Source organism: Nicotiana sylvestris, chromosome 12, assembly GCF_000393655.2.
Source record: "Nicotiana sylvestris chromosome 12, ASM39365v2, whole genome shotgun sequence".
NCBI lineage: Eukaryota > Viridiplantae > Streptophyta > Magnoliopsida > Solanales > Solanaceae > Nicotiana > Nicotiana sylvestris.
The window spans coordinates 152,276,644-152,303,103 of record NC_091068.1 but is presented as its reverse complement, the minus strand read 5'-3'; the positions used below and the strand labels follow the sequence as shown (position 1 = coordinate 152,303,103).

Here is a 26,460-nt window from a genome sequence, read left to right as displayed (position 1 = left end):
CCGACACAAGAATGTAAGTATTCCCACAAGAGCTAACAAATGGACCCATAAAATCGATGCCCCAAACATCAAAGATATCCACTTCAAGAATGGTATTGAGAGGCATCTCATACCTTTTTGAAATTCCACCCGCTCTTTGGCAATTGTCACACCTCTTCACAAAATCACTTGCATCTTTGAACAAGGTTGGCCAATAGAATCCACAACTAATAAATTTCGATGCGGTCCTCACCCCACCGTGATGGCCACCATAGGGTGAAGAATGGCAAGCCTCTAAGATACTCAATTGTTCTTCCTCCGGGACACATCTACGAATCACACCATCCGTGCAAATCTTGAACAAGTATGTCTCATCCTAATAGAAATCCAAACTATATCGCTTGAGCTTCTTCCTTTGGTTAGAAGAGAGCTCACACGGGATTACTCCAGTCACAAGGTAATTGGCAACATTGGCAAATCATGGCATATCATTCATTGACACCGCAAGGAGTTGTTCGTCGGGAAATGAATCGTTGATCTCAAGGCCATCACAAGGCCTCCCCTCCTCCTCCAAACGGGACAAGTGGTCCGCCACTTGGTTCTCACTACCTTTCCGGTCCATAATTTCTAGATCAAACTCTTGAAGTAGTAACACCCATCGCATCAATCTTGCCTTGGAGTTTTTCTTTGTTATCTAGTATCTAAGGGCGGCATGATCGGTGTGCACTATAACCTTGGCCCCCATAAGATATGGTCGAATCTTTTCCATAGCAAACACTATAACCAACAACTCTTTCTCGGTGACTGTATAGTTCCTTTGAGCCTCATTCATGGTCTTGCTTGCGTAGTACATCGGATGAAACATCTTATTAACCTTTTGACCCAAAACAGCCCCAACCACAACGTCACTTGCATCACACATTAGCTCGAAAGGCAAGTTCCAATTTGGTGCGATAATGATAGGGGTAGTGGTCAACTTAAGCTTGAGAAGCTCGAATGCTTGCATACATCCCTCATCAAACACGAACTTTGCATCCTTTTCTAGCAACTTGCACAAGGGGTGTACCACTTTTGAAATATCTTTTATAAACCTCTAGTAAAAACCCGCGTGCCCAAGAAAACTCCTCACCCCTTTGACAGAAGTAGGGGAGGAAGCCTTGAAATCACCTCTATCTTGGCTTTGTCAACTTCAATCCCTCTCTTTGAAATCTTGTGACCCAACATTATACCCCTTCAACCATGAAATGGCATTTTTCCCAATTGAGTACGAGGTTTGTGTCTTCACATCGGGCCAATACTCTATCCAAATTTCTCAAACATTATTCAAAGGAATCACCAACCATACTGAAATCATCCATGAATACCTACAATATATCTTCCACTATGTCGGTGAAAATAGCCATCATGTATCTTTGGAATGTCGCCGGAGCATTACACAACCCTAACGGCATCCTAGAAAAAGCAAATGTGCCATACAGACAAGTGAATATGGTCTTTTCCTGATCTTCTGGAGCAATCAAGATTTGATTATACCCCGAGTATCCATCCAAAGAACAATAAAAAGCACGCCCCGTAAGACGATCAAGCATTTGGTCAAGGAATGGCAATGGGAAATGGTCCTTTCGGGTCACCTTGTTTAGCTTCCGGTAGTCCATGCAAACCCTCCAACCTGTGACTGTCCGAGTAGGAATAAGTTCATTGTTTTCATTGGTCACCACAGTCATACCACCCTTTTTCGGTACACATTGCACCAGAAAAGTCCATGAGCTATCAGAAATGGGGTACACAACCCCGACATCCAACCATTTGATCACTTCTTTCTTCACCACTTCTTGCATAGCCTTGTCCAATATTCTTTGATGCTCCAAGTAAGGCTTTTCATCATCCTCCAAGATAATTTTGTGCATACAAAATATGGGGCTTATTCCCCGAATGTCAGCCAAAGTTCATCCAATTGCCCTTTTTCGCTTTTGAAGCACCGCCAAAGTGGCCTCAACCTGCATGTTAGTTAGGCAAGAAGAAAGAATAACTGGTAAAGTAGAGTTTGAGCCTAAGAATTCATACCTGAGGTGTGAAGGAAGTGGATTCAACTCCAACACTGGTGGCTCCTCAATTGATGGTTTTGTTGGTGGAGTTTTCCGATTTTCAAGATACAAAGACAATTTTCTAGGCTCATAAGAATAAGAGCCCATCCCATGTAAGGCATTCACGCACTCCACTCTACTTTCATCCTCATTGACATCAAGATTTAATAGCACGGCCTCAAGAGGATCCTCCACGTTGATCATAGAACTGGCATCATCCACAATCACAGCTGTGACAAGGTCTACAAATGAGCACACCTCGGTGCTATTGGGTTGCTTCGTAGACTTGCAAACATGGAAAACGGCCTTTTTATCACCCACTCGGAAAGTGAGCTCACCTGCTTCAACATCAACCAATGCCTTCCCTGTTGCAAGGAAAGGTCTACCCAAGATAATAGGAACCTCATAGTCCACTTCACAATCCAAAATGACAAAGTCGACCGGCAAAATAAATTTGTCCACCCGGACAAGCACATCATCAACAATGCCCAAAGGTCGCTTCATCGATCGATCCGCCATTTGAAGTCTCATTGAAGTTGGTCTAGGTTTCCCGATACCCAAAGTTTTGAAAACTGAGTATGGCATCAAATTGATACTAGCTCCCAAGTCACATAGAGCCTTGGCAAAATACGCACTCCCAATGGTGCAAGGAATAGTAAAAGCACCGGGATCTTCAAGCTTCGGGGCCATTGAATGCACTATAGCACTAACTTGGTGAGTCATCTTTATAGTTTCACAATTCATAGAACGCTTCTTTGTAACAAAGTCTTTCATGAATTTTGCATAACCAGGCATTTGTTCAAGTGCCTCCACCAAAGGCACATTAATAGATAAGCTCTTCATCATGTCAATGAACTTTTTAAACTAATTATCATTCTTCTACTTCGTGAGCCTTTGAGGATAAGGTGGAGGTGGCCTTGGCAAAGGAGCCTTGGCTTTTGGCACAACCGGCTCCGGCATGTCAATTATGTGTTCCCTAGACGGGTTCACATCATTTTGGGTTTCCCACTTCGACTTCTTGAATATCAATCCTCACTTTATTGTTCACATTTTCATCAACCACATTTTCAACTACCAAAGGGACTTCGTCATCTTGCAACTCAACATCATCATCCACGGCTTGCTTTTGCTTAGAGGCATTCACATCACCCCCTCTACCACTTCTTTTTGTGACCGCCATAACATGATTGTTCCCACCCTTTGGGTTCACTACCGTATCACTTGGTAGATCACCCTTCGGGCGAGTATTCAATGACTGAGAGATTTGGCCTAATTGCACCTCCAAGTTTCGGATAGAGGTATTGTGAGAAGCTAATTGTGCATCCGAATCCGCATTCCTCTTCATCATCTGCTCGAACATCATTTCTATTCTGCTCATATCATTACCAGAAGAACTAAGACCTTGAAACGGGAAAAGGGGTGGATTGTTCGGTTGTTGGTACATTGGGGGCCTTTGAAAGCCTTGCCCCCGGTTGCCTTAGTTTCCATTGTTGTTCTACCCGCCTTGATTGTTATTGTTGTCCCAATTGTTGTTATTTCCATTCCAATTGCCTTGGTTGTTGTTTTGATTACCCCAATTGTTGTTTTGGTTGTTGTTGTTCCAATTACCACCACCTTGTTATTGATTGCCCCAATTTCCTTGGGGTTGCCATTGTTGGTTTGAAGAGTTGTCTATATTGCCTTGATAGTTGTTGATATATTGTACCTCTTCACTTTGATCATCATAACCATCATTTTGAAATCCATCACATGTATTATCATATTGCTCAGAATTCCCTTGATTTTGTTGCCTCCTTTGCCTTCTCTTGTTGGCAAGCATACTAACACCCTCCATGGCATTCACTTGGCGAGGATTTTAAACTTGTTGCAACTGCGCCTTAGCCAATTGGTTCATAGTAGTAGTAAGCTCAGCTATTGCTTGCCCATGATCACGTAATTCCTTTTGCAAATGGATAATCGTAGGGTCAACTTGAGGCACATTTGCTCTACTCTGCCATGCTGAAGAAGTGTCCGCCATTTCATCAAGTACATCACATGCCTCATCATAAGAAAGCTTCATAAAATTGCCCCCGACTAATTGGTTAACAATGCATTGATTTGTAGTATTTATGCCCCGGTAGAAGGTTTGTTGGATCATGGCTTCAGTCATATCATTATTTGGGCACTCCTTCACCATCGTTCTATACCGCTTCCAAATCTCATGCAAAGGTTCCGTTGGCTCTTGCTTGAAGGCTAATATTTCATCTCGAAGTGCCGCCGTATGACTAGGAGAGAAGAATTTGGCAATAAACTTATCCGCCAACGCATCCCAAGTTGTAATAGAATGGTTGGGGAGTCTCTCGAACCAGTCTAATGCCTTCCCCCGAAGTGAGAACGGAAAAAGTCTCAATCTCAGCGCATCCTCGGATACATACGTCTGCTTGCTACCCCAACATGTATCTATGAACCCCTTGAGATGTTTGTAGGCATTTTGATTCGCAGCGCCCGTGAAGTACTCACGTTGTTCAAGTAAGGTCAACATCACATTGGTTATCTGAAAGTTGCCCGCCCGGATTCTGGGTGGGACAATAGCACTTGCATAACCCTGGTTCGGAAATATTTTGGGAGCCACTCTTGGAGGTGGAGAAGGAGGGTCTGGAATATTTTCATTTGGATTCGTATTGGCATTGCGGCCTCTACGTTGTCCTTGAGGTGCAAGAGGCACCTCATCTTGCTCAAGATCATCTACCTCCTCCCTCGCTATCACGTTTCCAAGAGGGTCATTAGCGTTTTTTTAAAGCCATGTTGGTACCTGAGTAGTGACACAAACAAGTAAGTAACAAAGAAGGAAAGAAGAACAACACACAAAACTAACTAAATAGATAACCAAAACCGTTAGCTCCTCGGCAACGGCGCCAAAAAGTTGATCGCAGCCTACTCCACGCTACTAAAGAGTAAGAAGAGAGGGTCGCAATAGTTTTTACCCAATTTGTGGTTCGGGATTGATTTCCACAAAGAGCTAGGAATGGAGTCGGGTATCTATTTAGGTTGGAATTGCATATTGGTTCCAAATATCACTTCCAATCATTTTTGTTTTTTTTTCTTTAATAATCTACTATTATCAACTACTAATTATAATTGCAACTAGATTATGCTAAGCAAGAATTGCTACAAATTGTATCTAATGGATAAAAATGCACTAGGGTAGTGGCATCCTCCTAGGTGGCCAATTGATGAGTGATTGAACCTAAGGCACGATTGACATGATTGGGGAATATGCTATAACAATTGCACGATTTTACTCACTCTCACACCTCTCGATAGAGAGAGTGATTTTGCCCAATTGACTTCCTCAAGACCAATTGGGTAGGGAAATTTGCTCAGGCAACTAGGGTTCAAGTTGGGTAATACTCTTTCGAGGTTTAACCCTTTTATTGGGACTATCAAATCTCTTGAGTCCATCCCAATTCCTTGTTGGGTCAATTTTGGAGACTTAAGCTCTCTTTCTCAAGAAGAGTCCAATTCAACTTAGCACAAACCAGTAGTTGCAACCACTAATTCATAAATTAAACCATAAAATTGACCCAAATAACAAACACCCATAGCCAATCTAGCCCTAAATCACAATACCCATCAATTACCCACACTAGGGTTGAGCCACAACCCTAGCTAATGGGTTTAACTACTCATGCTTGAAGAGAAGAATAGAGAAATAGATGAAGATAAAGACATATTAATTAATTGCTAAGGTAAATACAAAGATTCAATGATAAAAACTAAGTAAAAATGCCCAAAATGACTAAGAAAAGTCTTCTCACGAGCGCAGCTAACGTCTGATAATATCTGCTACCCTAAAAATGGAAAAAGGTTCTATTTATACTAAGCTGGAAAAACTGGACAAAAATGTCCCTGCGGGATCAGTGCGGACCGCACAAAATGGTGTGCGGTCGCACTAGGATCTTGACTCTACAAATTCAACTCTCTTAACCCAGGCTCTGCGGACCGTACAGAATGGATTGCGGCCGCGGAGGCATCTAGTGCGGTCCGCACAAACATGACCGCGGACCACACAGGCTTGATCTTCAGAACTTGGCATCTCTATGAACTTTGGTTCTGCGGACCGCACAGAATGGTAGTGCGACTGCGGTGCCTTCAGTGCGGGCCGCACACTATCTACTGCGGTCGCATTACTTTAATGCTTGAAAATCCAACTCTCTGAATCTCCCTAGTGAGGACCGCACAAAGTGTAGTACGGACCGCACAAAGTGTAGTGCGGCCTCACTAGGCCTATTTCTCCTGAGTATTGTCTTGTCTTTGGTACTTGTGCCGATTTCACTCCTTTTGAGCTGATCTTTGACATCTCGTCACTTTGTTAATCAAACCTGCAATCAAGCACAACTTATGAGCATTTTGGGACTATTTTGTATGAATATATAATTAAAGCGTAAGCAAGAAGAAGCATGAAATGCGTCAAAATACTAAAGAATATGAAGAGAGGTCGCAATAGCTTTTACCCGATTTGTGGGTCGGGATCGATTTCCACAGAGATCTAGGAATTGAGTCGGGTATCTATCTAGGTTGGAATTGCGTATTGGTTCCAAATATCATTTCCAATCATTTTTGGTTTTTTTTCTTTAATAATCTACTATTATCAACTACTAATTATAATTACAACTAGATTATGCGAAGCGAGAATTGCTACAAGTTGTATCTAATGGATAAAAAGGCACTAGGGTAATGGCATCCTCCTAGGAGGCCAATTGACGGGTGATTGAACTTAAGGCACGATTGATATGATTGGGAAATATGCTATAACCATTGCACGATTTTACTCACTCTCACACCTCTCGGTAGAGAGAATGATTTTTCCCAATTAACTTCCTCAAGACCAATTGGGTAGGCAAATTTGCTCAGGCAACTAGGGTTCAAGTTGGGTAATTATTCTCTCGAGGTTTAACCCTTTTATTGGGACTATCAAATCTCTTGAGTCCATCCCAATTCCTTGTTGGGTCAATTTTGGAGACTTAGGCTCTCTTTCTCAAGAAGAGCCCAATTCAACTTAGCACAAACCAGTGTTTGCAACCACTAATTCATAAATTAAACCATAAAATTGATCCAAATAACAAACACCCATAGCCAATCTAGCCCTAAATTACAACACCCATCAATTACCCACACTAGGGTTGAGCCACAATCCTAGCTAATGGGTTTAACTACTCATGTTTGAAGAGAAGAATAGAGAAATAGATGAAGATAAAGATATATTAATTAATTGCTAAGGTAAATACAAAGATTCAATGATAAAAACTAAGTAAAAATGCCCAAAATGGCTAAGAAAAAATCTTCTCACGAGTGCAACTAATATGTGATACCCTAAAAATGGAAAAAGGTCTATCAAAAATGCACCTGCGGGGTCAGTGTAGACTACACAAAATGGTGTGCGGCTGCACTAGGCTCTTGACTCTACAAATTCAACTCTCTGAACCCAGGCTCCGTGGACCGCACAGAATGGATTGCGGCCGCGGAGGCATCTAGTGTGGTCCGCACAAACATGACCGCGGAACGCACAGGCTTGACTTTAGAACTTGGCATCTCTCTGAACTTTGGTTCTACGGACCGCACAGAATGGTAGTGCGGCCGTGGTGCCTTCAGTGCGGGCCGCACACTATCTACTGCGGCCGCATTGCTTTAATGCTTGAAAATCCAACTCTCTGAATCTCCCTAGTACGGACCGCACAAAGTGTAGTGCGGACGTACTAGGCCTGTTTCTCCTGAGTTTTGTATTGTCTTTGGTACTTGTGCCGGTTTCACTTCTTTTAACCCGATCTTTGACATCTCATCACTTTGTTGATCAAACCTGCAATCAAGCATAACTTATGAGCCTTTTGGGACTATTTTGTATGAATTTATAATCAAAGCATAAGCAAGAAGGAGCATGAAATGCATCAAAATCCCTAGTTATCACATGGCCGCTTGCATTCGAAGTTTTTTGGCTTCTTTTTTGTTGTTTGGGAGCATGTTGTCCTGTAGGTAGGCGAAAATACGGTTACGTTAGTCCCAAGTTAGGTTAATAATGCGTACCTCAATTTGGTCGATGGATGAGTAAAGGAGAGTGAACACATTTTCTTTTCTAGTTATGCTTTTAGTAGCCGCCGTCAATTTGGCAAGATCGTCCGCCTCAATGTTCTGTGCTCGAGGTATTTGGTCGAGATGGCATTCGTCAAACTCGGGCAGCAGCTTGTAGATCTCGGCCTGATATTTTTATAGCCTTTGTTCCTTAATTTGGAAAGTCCATGTGACTTGATTGACGACGAGTTATGCGTCACATTGTAGGACTACTCGGCGTGCTCATACTTGAGTGCCAGTTTTAACCCAGCAATCATGGCCTCATATTCGGCCTCATTGTTAGTCATATTGGGACACTGTATGGACTGGCAAATTATCTCGCCTGTTCGGACCTCGAGTACAAGTCCCAGTCTAGATCTTGACTCGTTGGAGGTGCCATCGGTGTATAGAATCCATAAGTTGTGTGTCTTGGGGGAAGTACTAGTGGCTTCCCCTTTCAACTTCGGGCATTATTTTAGCACTGAAGTCAGCGACGCAGTTGACAAGTACTTGTAATTTTATCGTTGTTCATGGCTGATAAGTTATATCGTGCTCGCTCAGCTCAATTGCCTATTTGGACAACCTACCCGGTAGCTCTGGTTTACGCAGGATACTTCTTTGAAGGAAGATAGCGACCATTGAGATGGGGTGGCACTGGAAATAAAGTCTAAGCTTTCGTGAAGCTACGACCAAAGCCAATCGTAGTTTTCGAGGTGGGGGTACCACATTTCAGCATCGACCAAGGTCTTGCTAATGTAGTAGATTAGAGATTGCGTACATTTATTTTCTCGAACCACGATTGCGCTTACTGTAACGTCGGACATGGCTAGGTAGATTAGGAGGCTTTCTCCGGGTTCCGCCTTAGCAAGCAACGGGGGCGAAGATAGGTATGCCTTTAGTTCTCTCAGAGCGTCGACGCACTTGGAATTCCATTGGAGTCTGTTGTCTTTTTTTAGCACGCCGAAGAATTTGTGGCATATATCATAGGATCGTGAGATGAACCTTGATAGGGAGGCTATACGGCCGGTCAGCTTCTGCACCTGTTTCTTGCTAGTCAAGTTTTCTGGTATTCCCTCTATAGCCCTGATTTGGCCGGGGTTAACCTTGATGCCTCTTTGCGACACTAAAAAGTGGAGGAGCTTTCCTGAGGTTACGCCGAAGGCATATTTCTCGGGGTTCAACTTCATGTTGTACCGCTTGAGTATGTCGAAGGCTTCTCTCAAATAGTCGATATGGTCTTCCTTTCTTGTCGACTTGACCAATATGTCGTCAATATATACTTCCATGGTTTTGCCGAGTTGTTTTTTGAACATCTTGGTTACTAGCCTCTTGTATGTCGCCCCTGCATTTTTCAATCCGAACGACATAACTCTATAGTAGTACGTCCCTTGGTGTGTGATGAAAGTAGTTTTTTCCTGGTCTTCTTCCTCTATGAGGATCTGGTAGTAACCCGAATAGGCATCTAGGAAACTTAATAGCTCATGCCCTACTATTGCATCGATGAGCTGATCAATGTGAGGCAGTAGGAATGAGTCTTTCGGGCATGCCTTGTTCAAATCTGTGAAATCTACGCACATCCGCCATTTCCCATTTTTCTTTTTCACCATGACCACGTTGGCAATCCATAGGTGGTATTTTGACTCCCTGATGGATTCGTTTTCAAGTAATTTTTCCACCTCTTTGCGGACGGCATCATTTATCGTGGCATTGAATTTTCTTCTAACCTGTCGTACTGGTGGGTAAGTGGATCGACATTTGATAGGTTTTAAATGTTCTTGCCTTATGTTTTGATGATCTAACAAACTTACTATTAAGAACCACATAGGGAACCTGACCTACTCGGACTATACTGCAAGCTTAACAAATCCCAGCTAAAGGTGAACTACTACAGCTTCAGGAGCTAGGAACCCAAACAAGGATCTGATATCCTGGTGGTTCCCTCATTACAGTACAAGTCAATTGGTCACATCTGGAATGAAGTGACTGACTGCATTGTTTCTGCTGCACTGTACTGTCTCCAGTGCCCACTCATTCTCTGACCAACTAAAGTGCTCACATCATTTCAAGTGATGTGATCAAGATGTACCTACAATGCGTTTATACAAAACATCACTTGAAGGTTTCAGTTTCTCATTCAAGCTTCTTGCCAAAAACAGAGAAATCAATCCTCACAAGCTTGAAGAACATAGTTGAACGCAACTACAGACCAGTTCCTAAAAGATAGCTTGTTATCATCCTAGTTGAGTTGTAACTTTGTGATTGTACTTATTGTATCTCCTAAACTTCTTAGCTAGAAGCGTTTGATTAGGAATCTTCTTGTAAATCCGTAAACTTATTGAGTTTATGTTGTGACTAGGTTTAGTCATAAGCAAAAGTCTTTGTAATCGTAGAGTTACAAAGTGGCTTGTGGTGAGAGCATCACAAGTTAGTAAAAGTCTTTGTAACTAGGAAGTCACAAAGTGGCTTGTGGTAAGAGTATCATAAGTTAGTTGAGTAAATTCTTTGTAATGGAGTCATTGCAAAGTGGCTTGTAATAGGTTTTTACAAGTTAGTGAAGTTGAAAGCCTACAGGTGTAGGTCGTGGTTTTTTGATCCCCTTGTGTGAGATTTTTCCACATAAAAATCCTCTACCTTATTTACGTACTGCTTTATTAGCATTCTCAGCAGAATCTCGTAGAGGACCAGATACTCTACTGTTTGGTGGACTCATACAAACTAACAATTGGTATCAGAGCAGGTTCCTCCTATCAGGCTAACACCTAGGAAGGATCCTCATGGATGCTCCACCAAATTTTGAAAAAGGTCAATCTACAAACCGACCACCCAGGTTCAATGGACAATACTATGGGTGGTGGAAAACAAGAATGCATGATTTTATCATGGCTGAGGATTGTGAGTTATGGGATATCATATGCGATGGTCCTTATGTTCCAACCAAGGTACTAGAGGAACTTCCATTTTCAATGGCAAAAACCAGCAAAGAGTACACTGAAGCAGACAAGAAAGCAGTGGAGAAGAATTTTTGTGCCAAGAAAATTCTAATGTGTGGAATAGGACCTAGAGAGTACAATAAAATCTCCACATGCGACACTGCCAAGGAGATATGGGAAGCCTTGCAAATAGCTCAAGAGGGAATTACACAAGTAAAACAGTCTAAGATTGATATGCTCACTACCGAGTATGAACTATTTAAAATGAGGGACGATGAATTCATCCAAGATATGCACACAAGATTCACTTACATCATAAATGAGTTACATTCACTTAGTGAAACTATTCCCAGAAACAAGCTAGTGAGGAAAATCCTCAGCTTTCTACCTAGCTCCTGGGAAAGCAAAGTGAATGCTATTACTGAATCAAAGGACTTACATGAGCTGACCATAGAAGAGCTGATCGGAAACTTGAAGACCTATGAGTTGAAGAGAAAGATAGACAATGAAAGAAGAGAACCAAAGAAGGAAAAGAACCTGGTACTTAAAGCTGATAACAATGATTCTAGTGAGGAAGACAGTGACATGGCTTACTTAACCAAAAGATTTCAGAAGATGGTCAGAAGAAATGGAAAAATACTAAAAAGGGACGGCTCTAACAGACCAAAAAACTGTGATCTTTGTTACAAGTGTGGAAAGCCTGGACACTTCATAAAAGACTGCCCTCTCTTGAAACAAGAATTCTCCAAGAACTACCATGAGAAAACAGCTAAGACGAACCCGGTTCCCTTCAAGGACTTCAAGAGAAAAAATCCACTGACAATATGATGAGACAGGCTCTTGCAGCATGGGGATTCCTCTAGTGAGTCTGAAGATAAACCTGATACTGGTGATAGTTCCATGATGGCAGTTGAAGGCGAAAAGATTGGATATTACTCAACTTTTGCTTTGATGGCTCAATCAGATGATGATGAAGACAATGACAACAAAGAGGTAAATTTCAGGGATGTTCAGAGAAATCTAAAATCCTATTCTCCAAATAAACTCATGTCTTTAGCTGATGTATTAATCACTATTTTTCATAGTCTTGCGGAGGATAGGGATTCTTTGACCTTAGAATTAGGAGAATCTAAACAAACTAGAGATGACTTAGTAGTTGTAGTTACTGACCATAAGAAAACCATTGAAATCCTCAGAAAAGAAAAGGATGATATGTTGGCAGAAATTACAGACCTAAGGGAAACAACAGTGAAACCATAGACTAAGTCAAAATCTGAAAATTCTGGAAAGGGAAAGGAGATAGCCAGTGAGGAACACATTAGGCTTGAAAATGAAGTGAAAGCTATGAGATCTAGGATGTCTGCTGAAATTGAGAAAAACGAGCAACTTCAAACTGATCTGGAAAGAGTAAAGAATGATCTTGAAAGTCCCTAAAGTCACTCACTTATCCATTTAAAAATATGTACTATGTCAATGGACTTAAGTATAGTCTCTTGAGTGTCTCTCAAATCTGTGACAAAGGAAACAAGGTGGAATTCTTGTCCAAAACATGTACAGTTACTGATCTTATGACCGGTGAAATAGTACTTGCGGCCAAAAGATACAAAAACATCTATGTTGCTGATTTCGAGTCCTTACAGAGTGGTGATCTGAGGTGTCTGAAAGCTGTTGATGATGATGCTGAACTATGGCACAGAATACTGGGGCATGCAAGTTTTTCTCTTCTGAACAAACTAACTCAGAAGGACTTGGTCCATGGTCTGACTATGTCACAATTCAAGATGCAAAAAGTCTGTGATGCCCGTGCTAGAGGAAAACATGTGAAGTCCTCTTTTAAGTCTAAAAGAGATGTGAGCACCTCAAAGCCACTAGAGCTTCTGCATATGGATCTGTGTGGACCTATGAGAGTGCAAAGCAGATGAGGAAAAAGATATATTTTTGTGATAGTAGATGACTACTCCAGATTCATATGGACTCTATTTCTCAGAACCAAAGATGAAACTGTTGAGGTATTTGTGGCCTTTGTGAAGAAAATCTAGGTGAAGATGGAGTCTAGAGTCGTGTGCATTAGATCAGATCATGGGACTGTCAAATTTTGATGAATTCTACAATGAAAATGGCATCACTCACAACTTCTCATCTCCCAGAACTCCCCAGCAAAATGGAGTAGTAGAAAGGAAGAATATAACTCTAGAAGAAATGGCAAGAACAATGTTGATCGACAGTGGAATTGCAAAGAACTTCTGGGCTGAAGTTGTCAATACTGCCTGCTACTTGGTGAACAGGTGTATGATTAGATCACTTCTGAACAAAACCCCGTATGAATTGTTGAATGGAAGGAAACCCAAGCTGACTCACCTACGAACATTTGGGTGCAAATGTTTTGTTCTAAAAAATGGAAAGGATCAGCTTGGTAAATTCGATGCCAAGAGTGAAGAAGGAATATTCCTGGGGTACTCTTCTCAAAGCAAGACTTACAAGATATATAATAAGCAGACTCAATGTGTTGAGGAAAGTGTCCATGTTATTTTTGATGAATCTTATCCATCATGTGAGAAGAATGCTGAGGAAGATCAAGATGGAGAACCCTTACTAGTCCCTGGTGAAGTCATTAACATGACAAATGGAAAGGCAAATATGATGAGTTAAGTAAATGAGCTAAATGAAGACAACACTGCCTCATTTTCAATAGAACCAAGCACCTCAATTACAACCACTGAAGCTAAAGAAAGAGTGGTTGATGCAGTTCAGGGAACTCCACTAGCACCTGAGAGAAGGATAGAGGAAAATCAGCCAAACATACCCGCTTCCTCTCAGAATGAACCTCAAACGTCTAACTAGAGACACCAAAGATCTCATCCAATAGACAACATTATTACTCCTCTAGATTTTGGAGTACAAACCAGGTCAAGAGCCAGAAATTCACTTGCCTTCTCAGCCTTTCTCTCCCAGATAGAATCCAAAAATATCAAGGAAGCCTTGAAAGATGCGGATTGTATTACAGCCATGCAAAATGAGCTACACCAGTTTGAGAGAAAAAATGTGTGGCACCTAGTACCTAGACCCCCAGATCGAACCATTATAGGAACCACGTGGGTATTCAGAAACAAGCACGATGAACATGGAATTACCACAAGGAACAAGGCCAGGCTAGTGGTCCAAGGCTACAATCAGAAGGAATGGATTGACTATGATGAAACATTTGCTCCAGTAGCTCGCATGGAAGCTATTAGAATTCTAATTGCTTTTGCATATCATATGTAATTCACCTTGTCCCAGATGGATGTCAAAAGTGCATTTTTGAATGGACTCCTTAAGGAAGAAGTCTATGTGAAGCAACCCCCAGGGTTTGAATGTCATGAGCACCCTGAATATGTGTTCAAACTGGACAAAGCTCTATACGGGCTAAAACAGGCTCCTCGATCTTGGTATGAAAGGTTGTCAAAGTTTCTCTTGGAAAATGGCTTTAAAAGAGGGAAAATTAACAACACTCTTTTCTTAAAGAGACGAGGAAGGAACCTGCTCATTGTTCAGTCTATGTTGATGATATCATTTTTGGAGCAACAACTGATTATCTGTGTGAAGAATTTGCAAAACTCATGGGAAGTGAATTTGAAATAAGCATGATGGGGGAACTAAACTTCTTCTTGGGTCTTCAAGTAAAATAGTCCCCAAAGGGTATATCCATTTGTCAGCAAAAATACATCAGGGAGCTCTTGAAAAGGTTTGACATGGAAGCATCAAAGGTGATAGACACTCCCATTGCTACTGCCACTCGACTGGACATGGATGAAACTGGATCTTATGTGAATCAAACCATGTATAGAGGCATTATTGGGTCTCTCCTCTATCTCACTGCCAGCAGACCTAATATTGTTTTTAGTATGGGGCTGTGTGCAAGGTTTCAATCAAATCCCAAGGAATCTCACTTGAAGGCTGCCAAAAGAATACTGAGATATCTCAAAGGAACACAGGACCTGGTGCTGTATTATCCGTCAAGTGATAGTTTTAATCTGATTGGGTATGTTGATGCAAATTATGTAGGTTATCTTGTGGATATGAAAAGCACTTCTGGAATGTCTCACTTCTTAGGTTCATGTCTTATCTCTTGGGGACAAGGATTCAAAATTCAGTGGCTCTTTCAACAGCTAAAGCTGAATATGTAGTTGCAGCATCCTGCTGTGCTCAGCTTTTATGGATCAAGGAGAAACTGGAGGATTTTGGGGTACTCACTGAGAGTGTTCCCCTTCTATGTGATAACACCAGTGCACTCAACATGGCCAAGAATCCAGTTCAACACAAAAGGACAAAACATATTGATGTGAGACATCATTTTCTGAGGGACAATATGGAGAAAGGGCTGATATGTATGAAGTTCTGCAGTACAGAAGATCAAATTGCAGACATTTTCACCAAGGCGCTAAGTAGGGAACAGTTTGAAAGAAACAAAGTGAAGCTGGGGCTTTTAAAGCCCAATTGAGAACTTGATTCCTCTTTATCTGGCTTTCACCTTCAAGAAATAACTGGCTAAAAGTGTTTTCTGGCCCTATCTAACTCACTTCAATACCGTTGCAGGTAAACACGCATGATGAGTATAGAAGTTGTAGATGCAGTGCATGAATGATAAAAGAGGATTGATTTTTTCACATAAAAAGGTCAAGAACCTGGTTGTTATACCAAAGGTTAGTAGTTCTGTGCATCCTTTAATACACATCTTAAAAAGAGTACAAAACACAACTGCCATGTCATCAACTTTTCAGATCCTACTGTCATGTCTCTTCATTTCAAATCATTCCATCTCCCTCTGAAACATTGCAATTCTCTACACCCAACCGTCGTTTCAGAACCGGTGCCTATTCCTCTCTCTTCATAATTATCTTTTCCTCTTAAAAACCCTCTTTCATGCTCTTCCTAACCATAAGTCTTACATTAGAATTTCCCAAAAGCATCATTACACCACTTCTTTCAATGGCTGAGACAACTTCCGATCTTCCTGCCTCGGTCGTAACTACTACTGATCAATCTCTGGAGCCTTCCGCTCCCATTGAGCCTTCTTCACCCACTATTACTCCTACCTCTACAGTCATACCTCATCCAGTTTCCCAGTCTCTTCCTAATTCAGAAACCCTTTAAATTGCTGCTCTGTTCTCCCCATCGTCTGAGGCTCCCACCAGTCAAAGACCAAGTGGAGAACAAGGTCAAAACCCTAAGGTCACAAAGAGTTCTGCCATCGTTGCTACCAATTCCATGGTGGTGGTAGCACCATTTGAGGAAGAGAAAAATGTTGTAACCGTGTTTGTGGTATCTACTGATGGTGTACTGCATGAGATCACTTCTTAGAAAAACAAGGCACAAAGTGTGGGGGAAAAAGGGGCCATTGTAACTGTTGAAGGGGATGCACTAGCAAATACTACTGGGCATCACATGAGGAACTTGATCCCTCTCCGGAGGATCCAGGTCAGGGCTCTCATTCCCAGGATAGTGTTGTTCCTGCATTTGATGATGTGACCTTGGAAATTCAAGCACCTAAAATGAGATCTAGTGATGAAGAATACCTAGATAATATGGCTCTTGATGCATTCATAAGTAAGCGGAAGGTTGTGTCCACCCCTGAGTTTGAAACCAAATGACCTACTACCCGGCTTCAAGTTAAGGTGGCCTATGATTCTGCCCTTCAAAATTGCAAGAAGAGTAGTAAGAAGAAAAGGAGAAAGTTGGTGAAAGACGGTGTACCTGTAAGTGATGAGGCGATCCTTGTAGTCGAGGTGGAAGAGGAAACCCCAGATGAACCTGGTTCACTTGTTAGACGGTCTTCGAAAAAGACGAAGCCTGCTTCAACAGAGAAGGGATCAACATCTAGGTCCAAGATGAAGGAGGTGGTGAGTGAGTTTTCGATGTTTGATAAGGATGTGTTAGTCAAATCCAATGGAGAGAAGTCCGAAAAACGCAAGTCTAAACCTTTTGAAGAACTTGGTTCTGTGAAGATAATGAGAAGCGAAGTCAGCCTTGGCTCTAAACGGCTGAGGCATCAAAAAGTTCTGTTGGGTCGTACGTTTGACCCAGCAATCTCTGAGATGGCTGGAATGCGCCAAATTCTGGAAATGGTCGAGTTTCAACGCTGGGCGCATCTATTTTAAATTGATGCACCTAAGGTATATGAGGATGAGGTACAAAGCTTCTTTGCTAGCCTCTTTCCAGTTGAGTCTGGCCATATTTATGCCGTGGTCAATGGGGTGGACATCGTGTTCGATGTAAAGTTGCTTGGAGAGATTCTTAAAGTTCCTACAGCTGGTGTGTCCAATGTAAAAGATGCGTGTCAGTTGTTTAACTTTAGAAATGCCGTGGTAAAAACCAATGCAAACCAGAAGGGGGACCAGATCCATAAAAAATGCTACTCCCTATCTATCAGCTGATGTTCGAATTGGTTAACAAAGTTCTATTGCCTCGAGCTGAGAGGAGGTCAGTGACTTCTAAGTCTGACCTATTCTTGATGGAGCAACTGGATAGTTTTACTCCTGTGAGTCTGCCTGTTATTATGATTGAACACATGCAAAAGGTCGCCACCTTCAAAGATGGTAATCATGACCTTCCCTATAGGTTTCTGTTTACTCAAATGTTCCAATTCTTTGAAGTACCACTAGGGATAGGCAAGGTGGGGACTAGGAAGCAGACTTTCTTACAGACAACCTTGGAAGAGTGCGAGTGCATAGAAAAGAATGGGGGTAGGAAGTACATCAACCGTCTCTCAGCTTATTAATACTCAGAACAGTGCAACTGAGGAGATTCGTCGGTTGAAGGTCAGGAATGCTATCCTGAAAGGTCAGCAAGCCCAAGTGGCTCCAGTGTCAAGTGATGAAGTGGCTCGTTTGAAAAAGGAGAATGTTGATCTCAGGGCGCAAGTAGAGAACCTGAAAGCAGAACTGCTCAATGAGCAAAAGTCAGAAAATGCTCAAATAGACCTTGTTCTTCAAACACTTGTTGCAGCTTTCAAGCCCTTTACTCCTAGTGCCCCCTAAGTACCCCTTCAGTGACCAGTTTCTAGAAATGTTTGTTAAGTTTTCTTTGATGTTTGGCGGATGTTTTTTTTTATGTGGTTGGGATGAAACACTACTGCTCCCGTTTTAACAAATCCAATGTTGCCTTTCGCTTTTTCAAAGCAAAGGCATATTAAAGATTTATTAATATCAATCCTTGTTTTATTATGTCAGTACTTTCCTTTTGTGTTTCTATTCTCTATCATAATTGTGTGCACATATGTGGCATGAGTTAGCTTAGCTGGACTTCTTTATGCTGTTATTCTGTCTATTTTAATGATGCCTAAAGGGGGAAAAATAATACGGCCATCAATTCAGGGGGAACACATGTGTTATGAAAGGCATAGAGTCAGGGGGAACCTGTGTTCCCCTGTTACTTAATCCGGTTCTTACTGATCTAAATCCACTCTATAACTGTTAAGTTTGTCATCATCAAAAAGGGGGAAATTGATAGGTTTTAAATGTTCTTGCCTTATGTTTTGATGATCTAACAAACTTACTGTTAAGAACTAGATAGGAAACCTGACCTACTCGGACTATACTGCAAGCTTAACAAATTCCAGCTAAAGGTGAACTGCTACAGCTTCAGGATCTAGGAACCCAAACAAGGATCTGATACCCTTATGGTTCCCTCATCGCAGTACAAGTCAATTGGTCACAGATGGAAATGAAGTGACTGACTGCACTGTTTCTGCCGCACTGCATTGTCTCCAGCGCCCACTCACTCTATAACCAACTAAAGTGCTCACATCATTTCAAGTGATGTGATCAAGATGTACCTACAATGAGTTTATACAAAACATCACTTGAAGGTTTCAGTTTCTCATTCGAGTTTCTTGCCAAAAACAGAGAAATCAATCCTCACAAGCTTGAAGAACAAAGTTGAACGCAACTACGAACCAGTTCCTAAATGATAGCTTGTTGTTGTCCTAGTTGAGTTGTAACTTTGTGATTGTACTTATTGTATCTCCTAAACTGCTTAGCTAGAAGTGTTTGATTAGGAATCCTCTTGTAAATCTGTGAATTCCTTGAGTTTATGTTGTGACTAGGTTTAGTCATAAGCAAAAGTCTTTATAATCGTAGAGTTACAAAGTGGCTTGTGGTGAGAGCATCACAAGTTAATAAAAGTCTTTATAACTAGGAAGTCACAAAGTGGCTTGTAGTAAGAGTACCACAAGTTAGTTAAGTAAATTCTTTATAATGGAGTCATTGCAAAATGGCTTGTAATAGGTTTTTACAAGTTAGTGAAGTTGAAAGCCTACAGGTGTAGGTCGTGGTTTTTTGATCCCATTGTGTGGGATTTTTCCACGTAAAAATCATCTGCCATATTTATGTACTGCTTTATTAGCATTCTCAGCAGAATCTCGTAGAGGACCATGTACTCTACTGTTTGGTGGACTCACACAAACTAACAACATTCAACTTATGTGTTGCGATTTCCTTCGGAATGTCCGGCACATCTGCATAAGAAAAGGAAAACAAGTCCGCATTGTTAGCAAAAAAGCGATGGAATTTACCTGGTTCTTGGAGTTTATAGCCGATATAAGCCTTCTTGCAGTGGTCGTTTTTATCGAGCTGAATAGGGTCGAGGTCTTCCACAATTGATCCCGTAGCCTCCATGACCTCGGGGTCCTTGATGACATCTTTCCTTTTATCACCATCAGACCTCGACCTCGGTAATTGCTATGCTTCTGCGCCCTTGCCCTTTAATTGTTGGGTGTATGTGCAGTCTTGGGCGATGCGATAGCATTCTTGGGCTGTGCGTTGCTCGCCACAGATGCTGAATACTCCCCACGGGGTGAGAAACTTGACGACCTGATATAAATTGTACGGGATAGCCCTCATGGCATGTATCCAAGGTCGTCCTATGATGGAGATGTACGTCGTATCTTGGTCCATAATGTGGAACGTAGTTTCCAGAGTGATACCACCGTCCATGACAAGTAGAGTGATTTCTCTGAAAGTCCTCTCAACTACATTGTTAAAACCTGTTAGTGTGATGCAGCGTGGCACTATCCTATCTTCGAGCCTCATTTGTGTGAGAATGTGAGGGTGAATAATGCATGCACCGCTTCCGTCGTCTACCATTATTAATTTTACATCGGTATCTGAAATGCACAAAGTAATAATGAGAGCATCATAGTGAGGAAAGGTCAATCTATGGGTATCCAACTCGTCAAAGATAATACTTTCTTTGAGGCCGTCATACCGTTCATGAGTGATTGATCGCTTCAACTTATGGGTGATTGTGAACCTCACGTTGTTGATTGTTGCGTCGTCGCCTCCGCCGATGATCATTTGGATGGTGCGGGCTGGGGAGGGTGGTTTTGGTGGGCCTTGATGCTATTCTCATTCTTGAGCAAAGTTCACCCTTCCTCGGTCGCTCATCAGTTCTCTCAAATACCCTTGATAGAGCATATTTGCTACTTCTTACCTTAAAGCGATGCGGTGTTCGGTCTTGTGACCTCATTCCTGGTGGAATTCACAGAGGGCATTCGACTTTCTAGTATTTGGGTCGAACTTCATCTTTTCTGGCTATTTTACCTTGGGGCCGAGCTTCTCCAGGGCGTAGACTATCTCTGAAGGAGAGACACAAAAATTGTGAGTAGATAGTAGTTGAGGCATACCTCTTTTGTTTCAGTGAGTCCCTGTCTATTTCCTGGACGGACCATCGCCATGGCGGAGGGGTGGTATGACGGCAACTCTAATGTATGGCTAGTGTCTTTCACGGTTGAGACGCGTACCTGCATGGTCCCTTCTGTTATCGCTTCTGCGATCTTTTCTCAACTCTATTTGGACCGATGTCAACCATTGGTCCGTTGAGGACATCCTCATCTGCTCTCACCTCGGAACAATCGGCATTATGTATTTTGTCCCAAGTGGTAGGAGGTATTTCATTAGCCGACTCAATAATTTTTTGGTCGCCCTTGAACCGCTCCTATTCAGCCCATTTTGGAATGCTGCTACCACTTCCTTCCGATACATTTGGGAGAGTCATTCTAACACGGTCGAACCAGGCGAAGAAGTCCCTAAGTCCTTCGTCGGGTGATTGTTTAATAGCGAATATATCGATTACTCTCGCTTCTGCTTTCTTGGCCCCGGCATGTGCGGTTACGAACTTGTCGGCCATTTCCTTAAATGTTTCTATGGATAGCGCAGACAGTTGTGGGTATCACATCAGTGCTCCCCCAGTTAGGGTTTCACCAATTTTTTCAGCAATATGGATGATACTTGCTCTTTGGCGAGGTCGTTGCCTTTTACCACAGTGACATAGTGGGTGACGTGATCCTCAAGATCCGATGTGCCATCATATATTTTCAAGTACGGCGACATCTTGAATGTTTTAGGAATAGCATGTACGCGGCCTCGTCGATGTACGGTTGTTCCACGAACTAGCCGATGTCCCATTTTAGTAAAAGCTTTGCGTCGTTTGGTATCTTGTCTACCATTTCTTGGTGCTCCTTCATTTGGTCACGGAGCGCTTTGTTTTTGTTCTCCATCTCCTCCATTTTTCTTAGAATAGCTGTAAGGGTGTCGCTACCTACATCATTAACGGTGTGAGTGATGTCTGTTAAAGGAGGAGGGACATGCTGCTCATTGGTTGTTGTTGTTGTGATATTGACTCTGCATCCTCCCTGCTCGCCCTTTGGGCAGGTTTGTCGAGTATGCTGGTCAGCGTACTCACTAGCCATGCTTCTAATAGCTTTTTCACTGCTAGTGGTGCTTCTTCCGTTGTGGACGTAGAGGCTCCTTTTCCATGGGAGGTGTAATGCTGCCATGAGGAACGGTGAACCACTTCATCTAGGGTAAGCGTTTAGTGTCACGTTCTCCTCATCTATTCCACTAACCTCATTGATGGTGTTTATGAGGTTAGCAGTAAGGCCTGCCACTGCCTTCAATCTTTCCTCTCCATTACCTGCCATGTTAGACTATGCAAGCAGGAAAAAGAAATTTTTGTGTTTTTTTTAGATCTAGAAAAACTATGACTTTGAGTAGAAAGTTTCCCACAGACGACGCCAAATTTTTTAATAAAAAAAATATGAAACCTTTTGTTAAACTAATTAAATACAAAGGTGATTGGTAAATCCTAATTAAATATAATAAGTTCTAGATCTAACATGTGCTTGTATAAATAGTGCAGAATAATGTTTGAGCCTATTTAATACAAATGGTTTGTATTAAATGATGCTGCCAAGAATGAGTGGAGAAACAATGATGAGCAATAACTATATTAAATGGCAATAAGTGTAAATAGAGAGAATGGTTAACCCAAACATCGAATGAGGTGGATGATTCTTCTCTCTGACAACGATGTAAGACAAATGAATATTGGAATATATGAGGTTTTCTCGGATCTAATGCGAGAAAAGGGTGGAATAAACAACAAATCGAATCCTTGTGGAAAGGTGATATTTTGTATTGTCTCCCTAGAGTCAACTTTCCATAAGAGTTCTTATCAGAATGAACATTCCCCCCCTTTTGCCTTCTCTCTTCTACTATTTTATGTGGGATATTCCTAAAAACCCTAAAAAAAAGTACAGCAGAAGGAATATTCAATAGAATATTCCCGTTGAAGGTTCCAAAGCTACACTAGCCGTTAATTCTCTTCCTATTTGCTCGACCTCGGCCCTAATGGCTTACTCGGCGGCTCAGCATTGTCAATCCATGGTTGACCTCGACCTAGTCGCCTATGATGAACTATAGTTCTCACACTTGGTCACCTCTTCTGGCCGAATTTCCTTTAGTCAAATTTTGACCCATACAAAGGAACGGTAACACATGGATATTCATTAACTTTTTCGATTACTTTTAGATAAGTCTGTTAGTAACAAGGGCATAATTGAGCCACTAAATAATGGTGAGAGTATTTTTGGTTCAATAGGTGGATGGAGGTCATTTTTATACTTAATCGAATAATCGAATAATGGTGAGACAATTTTGATCCTTTAGCGTACTTTTTTTTTTTATACTTTTGACTGGATTCTCTTTCTTTTGTTTTTTTCTTTTCTATTTCTTCATTTCTTTTTTTAAAAGCTCAAAGCACTGCCAAGTTGACCATTTGCACGTGGCGTTGGAATGCTACGCGTTTTAGAAGTAGTTATCCATACAGTTGCACCACCTACCCATAAAAAGGGTGTTATATATATTTTGATCGCTGTCTTTTTTTCCCCACATTTTAATGTTTGAGTCCAAAAGAACCATATTTTGATTCTCGGATTAGTTAGAACATGAAGTGGTACAAAGTTATACTAAAATTGGTGTATAAATCTTCAATATCACAAATGGCATATATGGGTCCATAATATTTCAATACTCTGTACTTAATAATCTAACAATAGGGTTACGTAATAGTATATTAAGAGTCTTTTCGTAATCACTAGTCTTCTGTTTAGTAGTATCATTCATACGGTTCATTATTTTTTCACTTTTGTTAGATATGCCTGGATTCTGAGATTCTAAATTTTTTGAAATAACTTTTTCTCTATTGATTTTTTGTCTCTCTTTCTCTTTCTCTTTCAACACCTCCAATCAGCACAAGTTTACATCTAAAAATTAATGCATGTGAAGGCTTACATAACAGGTGGTTAAATCATCTCAATCGACATTACTCGCACCTTTTAAATTCTCTTCCAAATATAAAATATAAAATAATAAAGGGAAGGAGGTCACGTTTCACGACATTGGTTGGGAAAAAGCACTAAGATTATCAACTCCTAAAAATCTAAAAAGTGCTTAAATTTAAATTTTTACCTGAGGCGGACAAAGGGATAAAATTCTATTAGCTTAATAGCATGTTCGGCAAACGGCAAAAATCAGCTTATTTTGAGAAGTATTTTTTCTTAAAAATATTTTTTTCGAAAGTACTTTTGGTGAGGAGCAATTTGTATTTGATTAATTAATTTGAAAAGCACTTTTTAGCAACAATTAATATTTGACCAAGCTTTTAAAGCTGATTCTAAGTGTATTTTTCTCAAAAATATTTTTGAAGAGAAGCTATTTTTTTCTGTTTTTCCAAATCTGCTTCTGCTTCTACTCAAAAAACACTTTTTCTCTTCTAAAAGCTTGGCCAAACACTTCAATTTTGAAGAGAAAAAAAAGTATTTTTGGCTTTGGAAAAGCTTGGTCAAACAGACTATAAAATTTCTTTTTTGGAACGTAATTTGCAGCTTTCAACTTTCTAAGTTTATTTATTTAACTTTTTATTATGAAGATGATCTATCTCTTAATACATATTCAATAATGTCATTTTAATACATATTCAATAATTGAGACTTTTAACTCTTAAGTATGAATTTCTATTCTATCTTGTACTGATTATACTTTTTTTTCATCACTTTTTACGAGCCTACCTCACGTTCAAAAGTTTTAAGAAAAAAAAGAAAAAAAATGATATCCAAGACCGGCGTTTTGGTGGTATTAGGTACACTGTGGTGAAATGGGGGCATTTGTATCTATACCGCTTTTTGTATCACGCTTTAACTTGTGTCTGCTTTGTAAAAAATTGCAAGCGTACTTGCTTTTTCGCATAACTTCAGCATACGGGACTGAAGTAGCAAAGACAATCACACAAAACTTCAGCATTCTAGTAGCCGACCTGAAGTTCAGCTCTAGAACTGAAGTTTTTGTTTTGTAACTGGCGAACTTCAGCTCTAGAGCTGAAGTTTTTGTTTTGTAACTGGCGAACTTCAGCTCTAGAGCTGAAGTTTTTAATAACTGTCGAAATTCAGCTCTATAACTGTCGAAAAGCTGAAGTTTTTGTTTGTAACTGGCGAACTTCAGCTCTAGAGCTGAAGTTTTTAAAATCCTTGAGTATGTACTGCTGAAGTTTCTATTTTGGGGGGAGGAACCCGTACCTTCTGGCTTCTGCAGGGATATATACATGACCAGTACTGCAAAAAAATCATTGATTAACTAACCTTCATCCACATGATCTTTCTGCATGCGAGAGTTTGAGATCTGATGACTTTAAATAGCATTAAGTAGTACTATGTTAGCTGTTGGGGATATTTTAGCTCCATAAATGTCAAGAAGATTAGATTCTTTTGAGCTGCAACACTTTAAATTGAGATTTTGGTAACACAATTGACTTTTCTTTTGACAAACATTAAAGAAGCAAATTGAAAATAAAGATTTTGAATCACCTCGGTCTATAAAATTTTCATTTCACAAAAAGGTTTTCTTACGTTACAATTATTTTAATTATGTATAGTAAGATGGCTTCCGAGGAATTGAATGAAGCCACAGAAGGAGAGATATTGTTACATCAATATTAAGTTCAGTAGAGATATGGAGATCACTGGGAGAAGGAGGAGGAGAAAGGGGGCTGAAATCTTTTAAAAAGTGGGTACAAGTTAAAAGTTTTTTTAAAAATGGGTATAGATTAACCCCGTGCAATTTTTACGTTGAAATGCATAACAGGTAAAAATAGCACGAGCTAGCCAGTTTTTGGACTGGTCATTCAAAAATAGTCAGCGTTTGCAAAGTCATTGAAAAATAGTCATTATTTTGCTGCAATACGGAAAGTTCCAGTATAATATACTGGAGATCGATGCACATGTGTATGAACTTCCAGCATATTATGCTGGAACTCCAACACGCGAAAAGTTCCAGTATAATATACTGGAGATTGGAGCACCGTTACTCCAATCTCCAGTATATTATATTGGACCGGTATATTATACTGGAACTCCAGTATATTATACTGGAGTATTTTTCCGAATTTTGAACAGTGTTTTCATTCAAATTTATCTTTACATAAAAAATGACTAAATTTTGACCTGTGGCTATTTTTGAATTTCTCTCGGTAACAGTCGAACCAAAACATTTTTTTATGAATACAATAATTTTTTCACTCTAGATTCTCTTTTCCTTTTCTTCATTTTTTATTTTTATTTTAGCTCAAAGCTATGACAAGTTGACCATTTGCAAGTGATGTTGGAATGCTACATAGCTATCCATACAGTTGCAATACCTACGCATAATTCCTATTCCTATCCTCTATTAATAAATTATTCCTTCGGTCCATATTAAATGACTTTTTAATCTTTAGCATATTTCTTAAGAAAATATGAATTTGTAAGGAAAAAAATATATTTATTAAATTATTTTTAATTAACTATTATCTTGAAACATTAAGATATGTAAATAAGGACAAATTTTTAAAAAATAAAATTAATTCCTTCTTGATTATGTAAAAAAAACTTATTTTGAACCAAAATAAAAAGGCAAAAAAGTCATTTATCATGGATCGGAAGGAATAATAATTAGCAATAAATAAATAAATACTCCCTCTGATCCACTTTAAAAGGTTTTTGGTTGTTTTTACACATATTTAAAAATTCACCTTTT

The 26,460-nt window shown here is 40.4% G+C and overlaps 2 protein-coding genes across 2 annotated transcripts; one reads left to right on the top strand and one right to left on the bottom strand.

The window, feature by feature from the left end:
- Nucleotides 1-1,420: 1,420 nt before the first annotated feature.
- LOC138883955 (uncharacterized) lies at nt 1,421-2,582 on the bottom strand. Its single transcript, XM_070164681.1, has 2 exons — nt 2,204-2,582; nt 1,421-1,431 (listed from the first exon to the last, which is right to left on the bottom strand). Exons 1-2 carry the CDS (start codon nt 2,580-2,582, stop codon nt 1,421-1,423), a joined length of 390 nt encoding a protein of 129 aa, XP_070020782.1.
- A 9,955-nt stretch (nt 2,583-12,537) lies between these two features.
- Nucleotides 12,538-12,999, top strand: LOC138883954 (uncharacterized mitochondrial protein AtMg00300-like). The gene has a single exon (XM_070164680.1). It carries the CDS (start codon nt 12,538-12,540, stop codon nt 12,997-12,999), a length of 462 nt encoding a protein of 153 aa, XP_070020781.1.
- The last annotated feature ends 13,461 nt before the right edge of the window (nt 13,000-26,460 follow it).

What these genes read in the sequence shown, in the direction of transcription:
- LOC138883954 (XM_070164680.1), top strand. Translation starts at nt 12,538, where the DNA reads ATGTACTATGTCAATGGACTTAAGTATAGTCTCTTGAGTGTCTCTCAA.
- LOC138883955 (XM_070164681.1), bottom strand. Translation starts at nt 2,582, where the DNA reads ATGGCGGATCGATCGATGAAGCGACCTTTGGGCATTGTTGATGATGTG.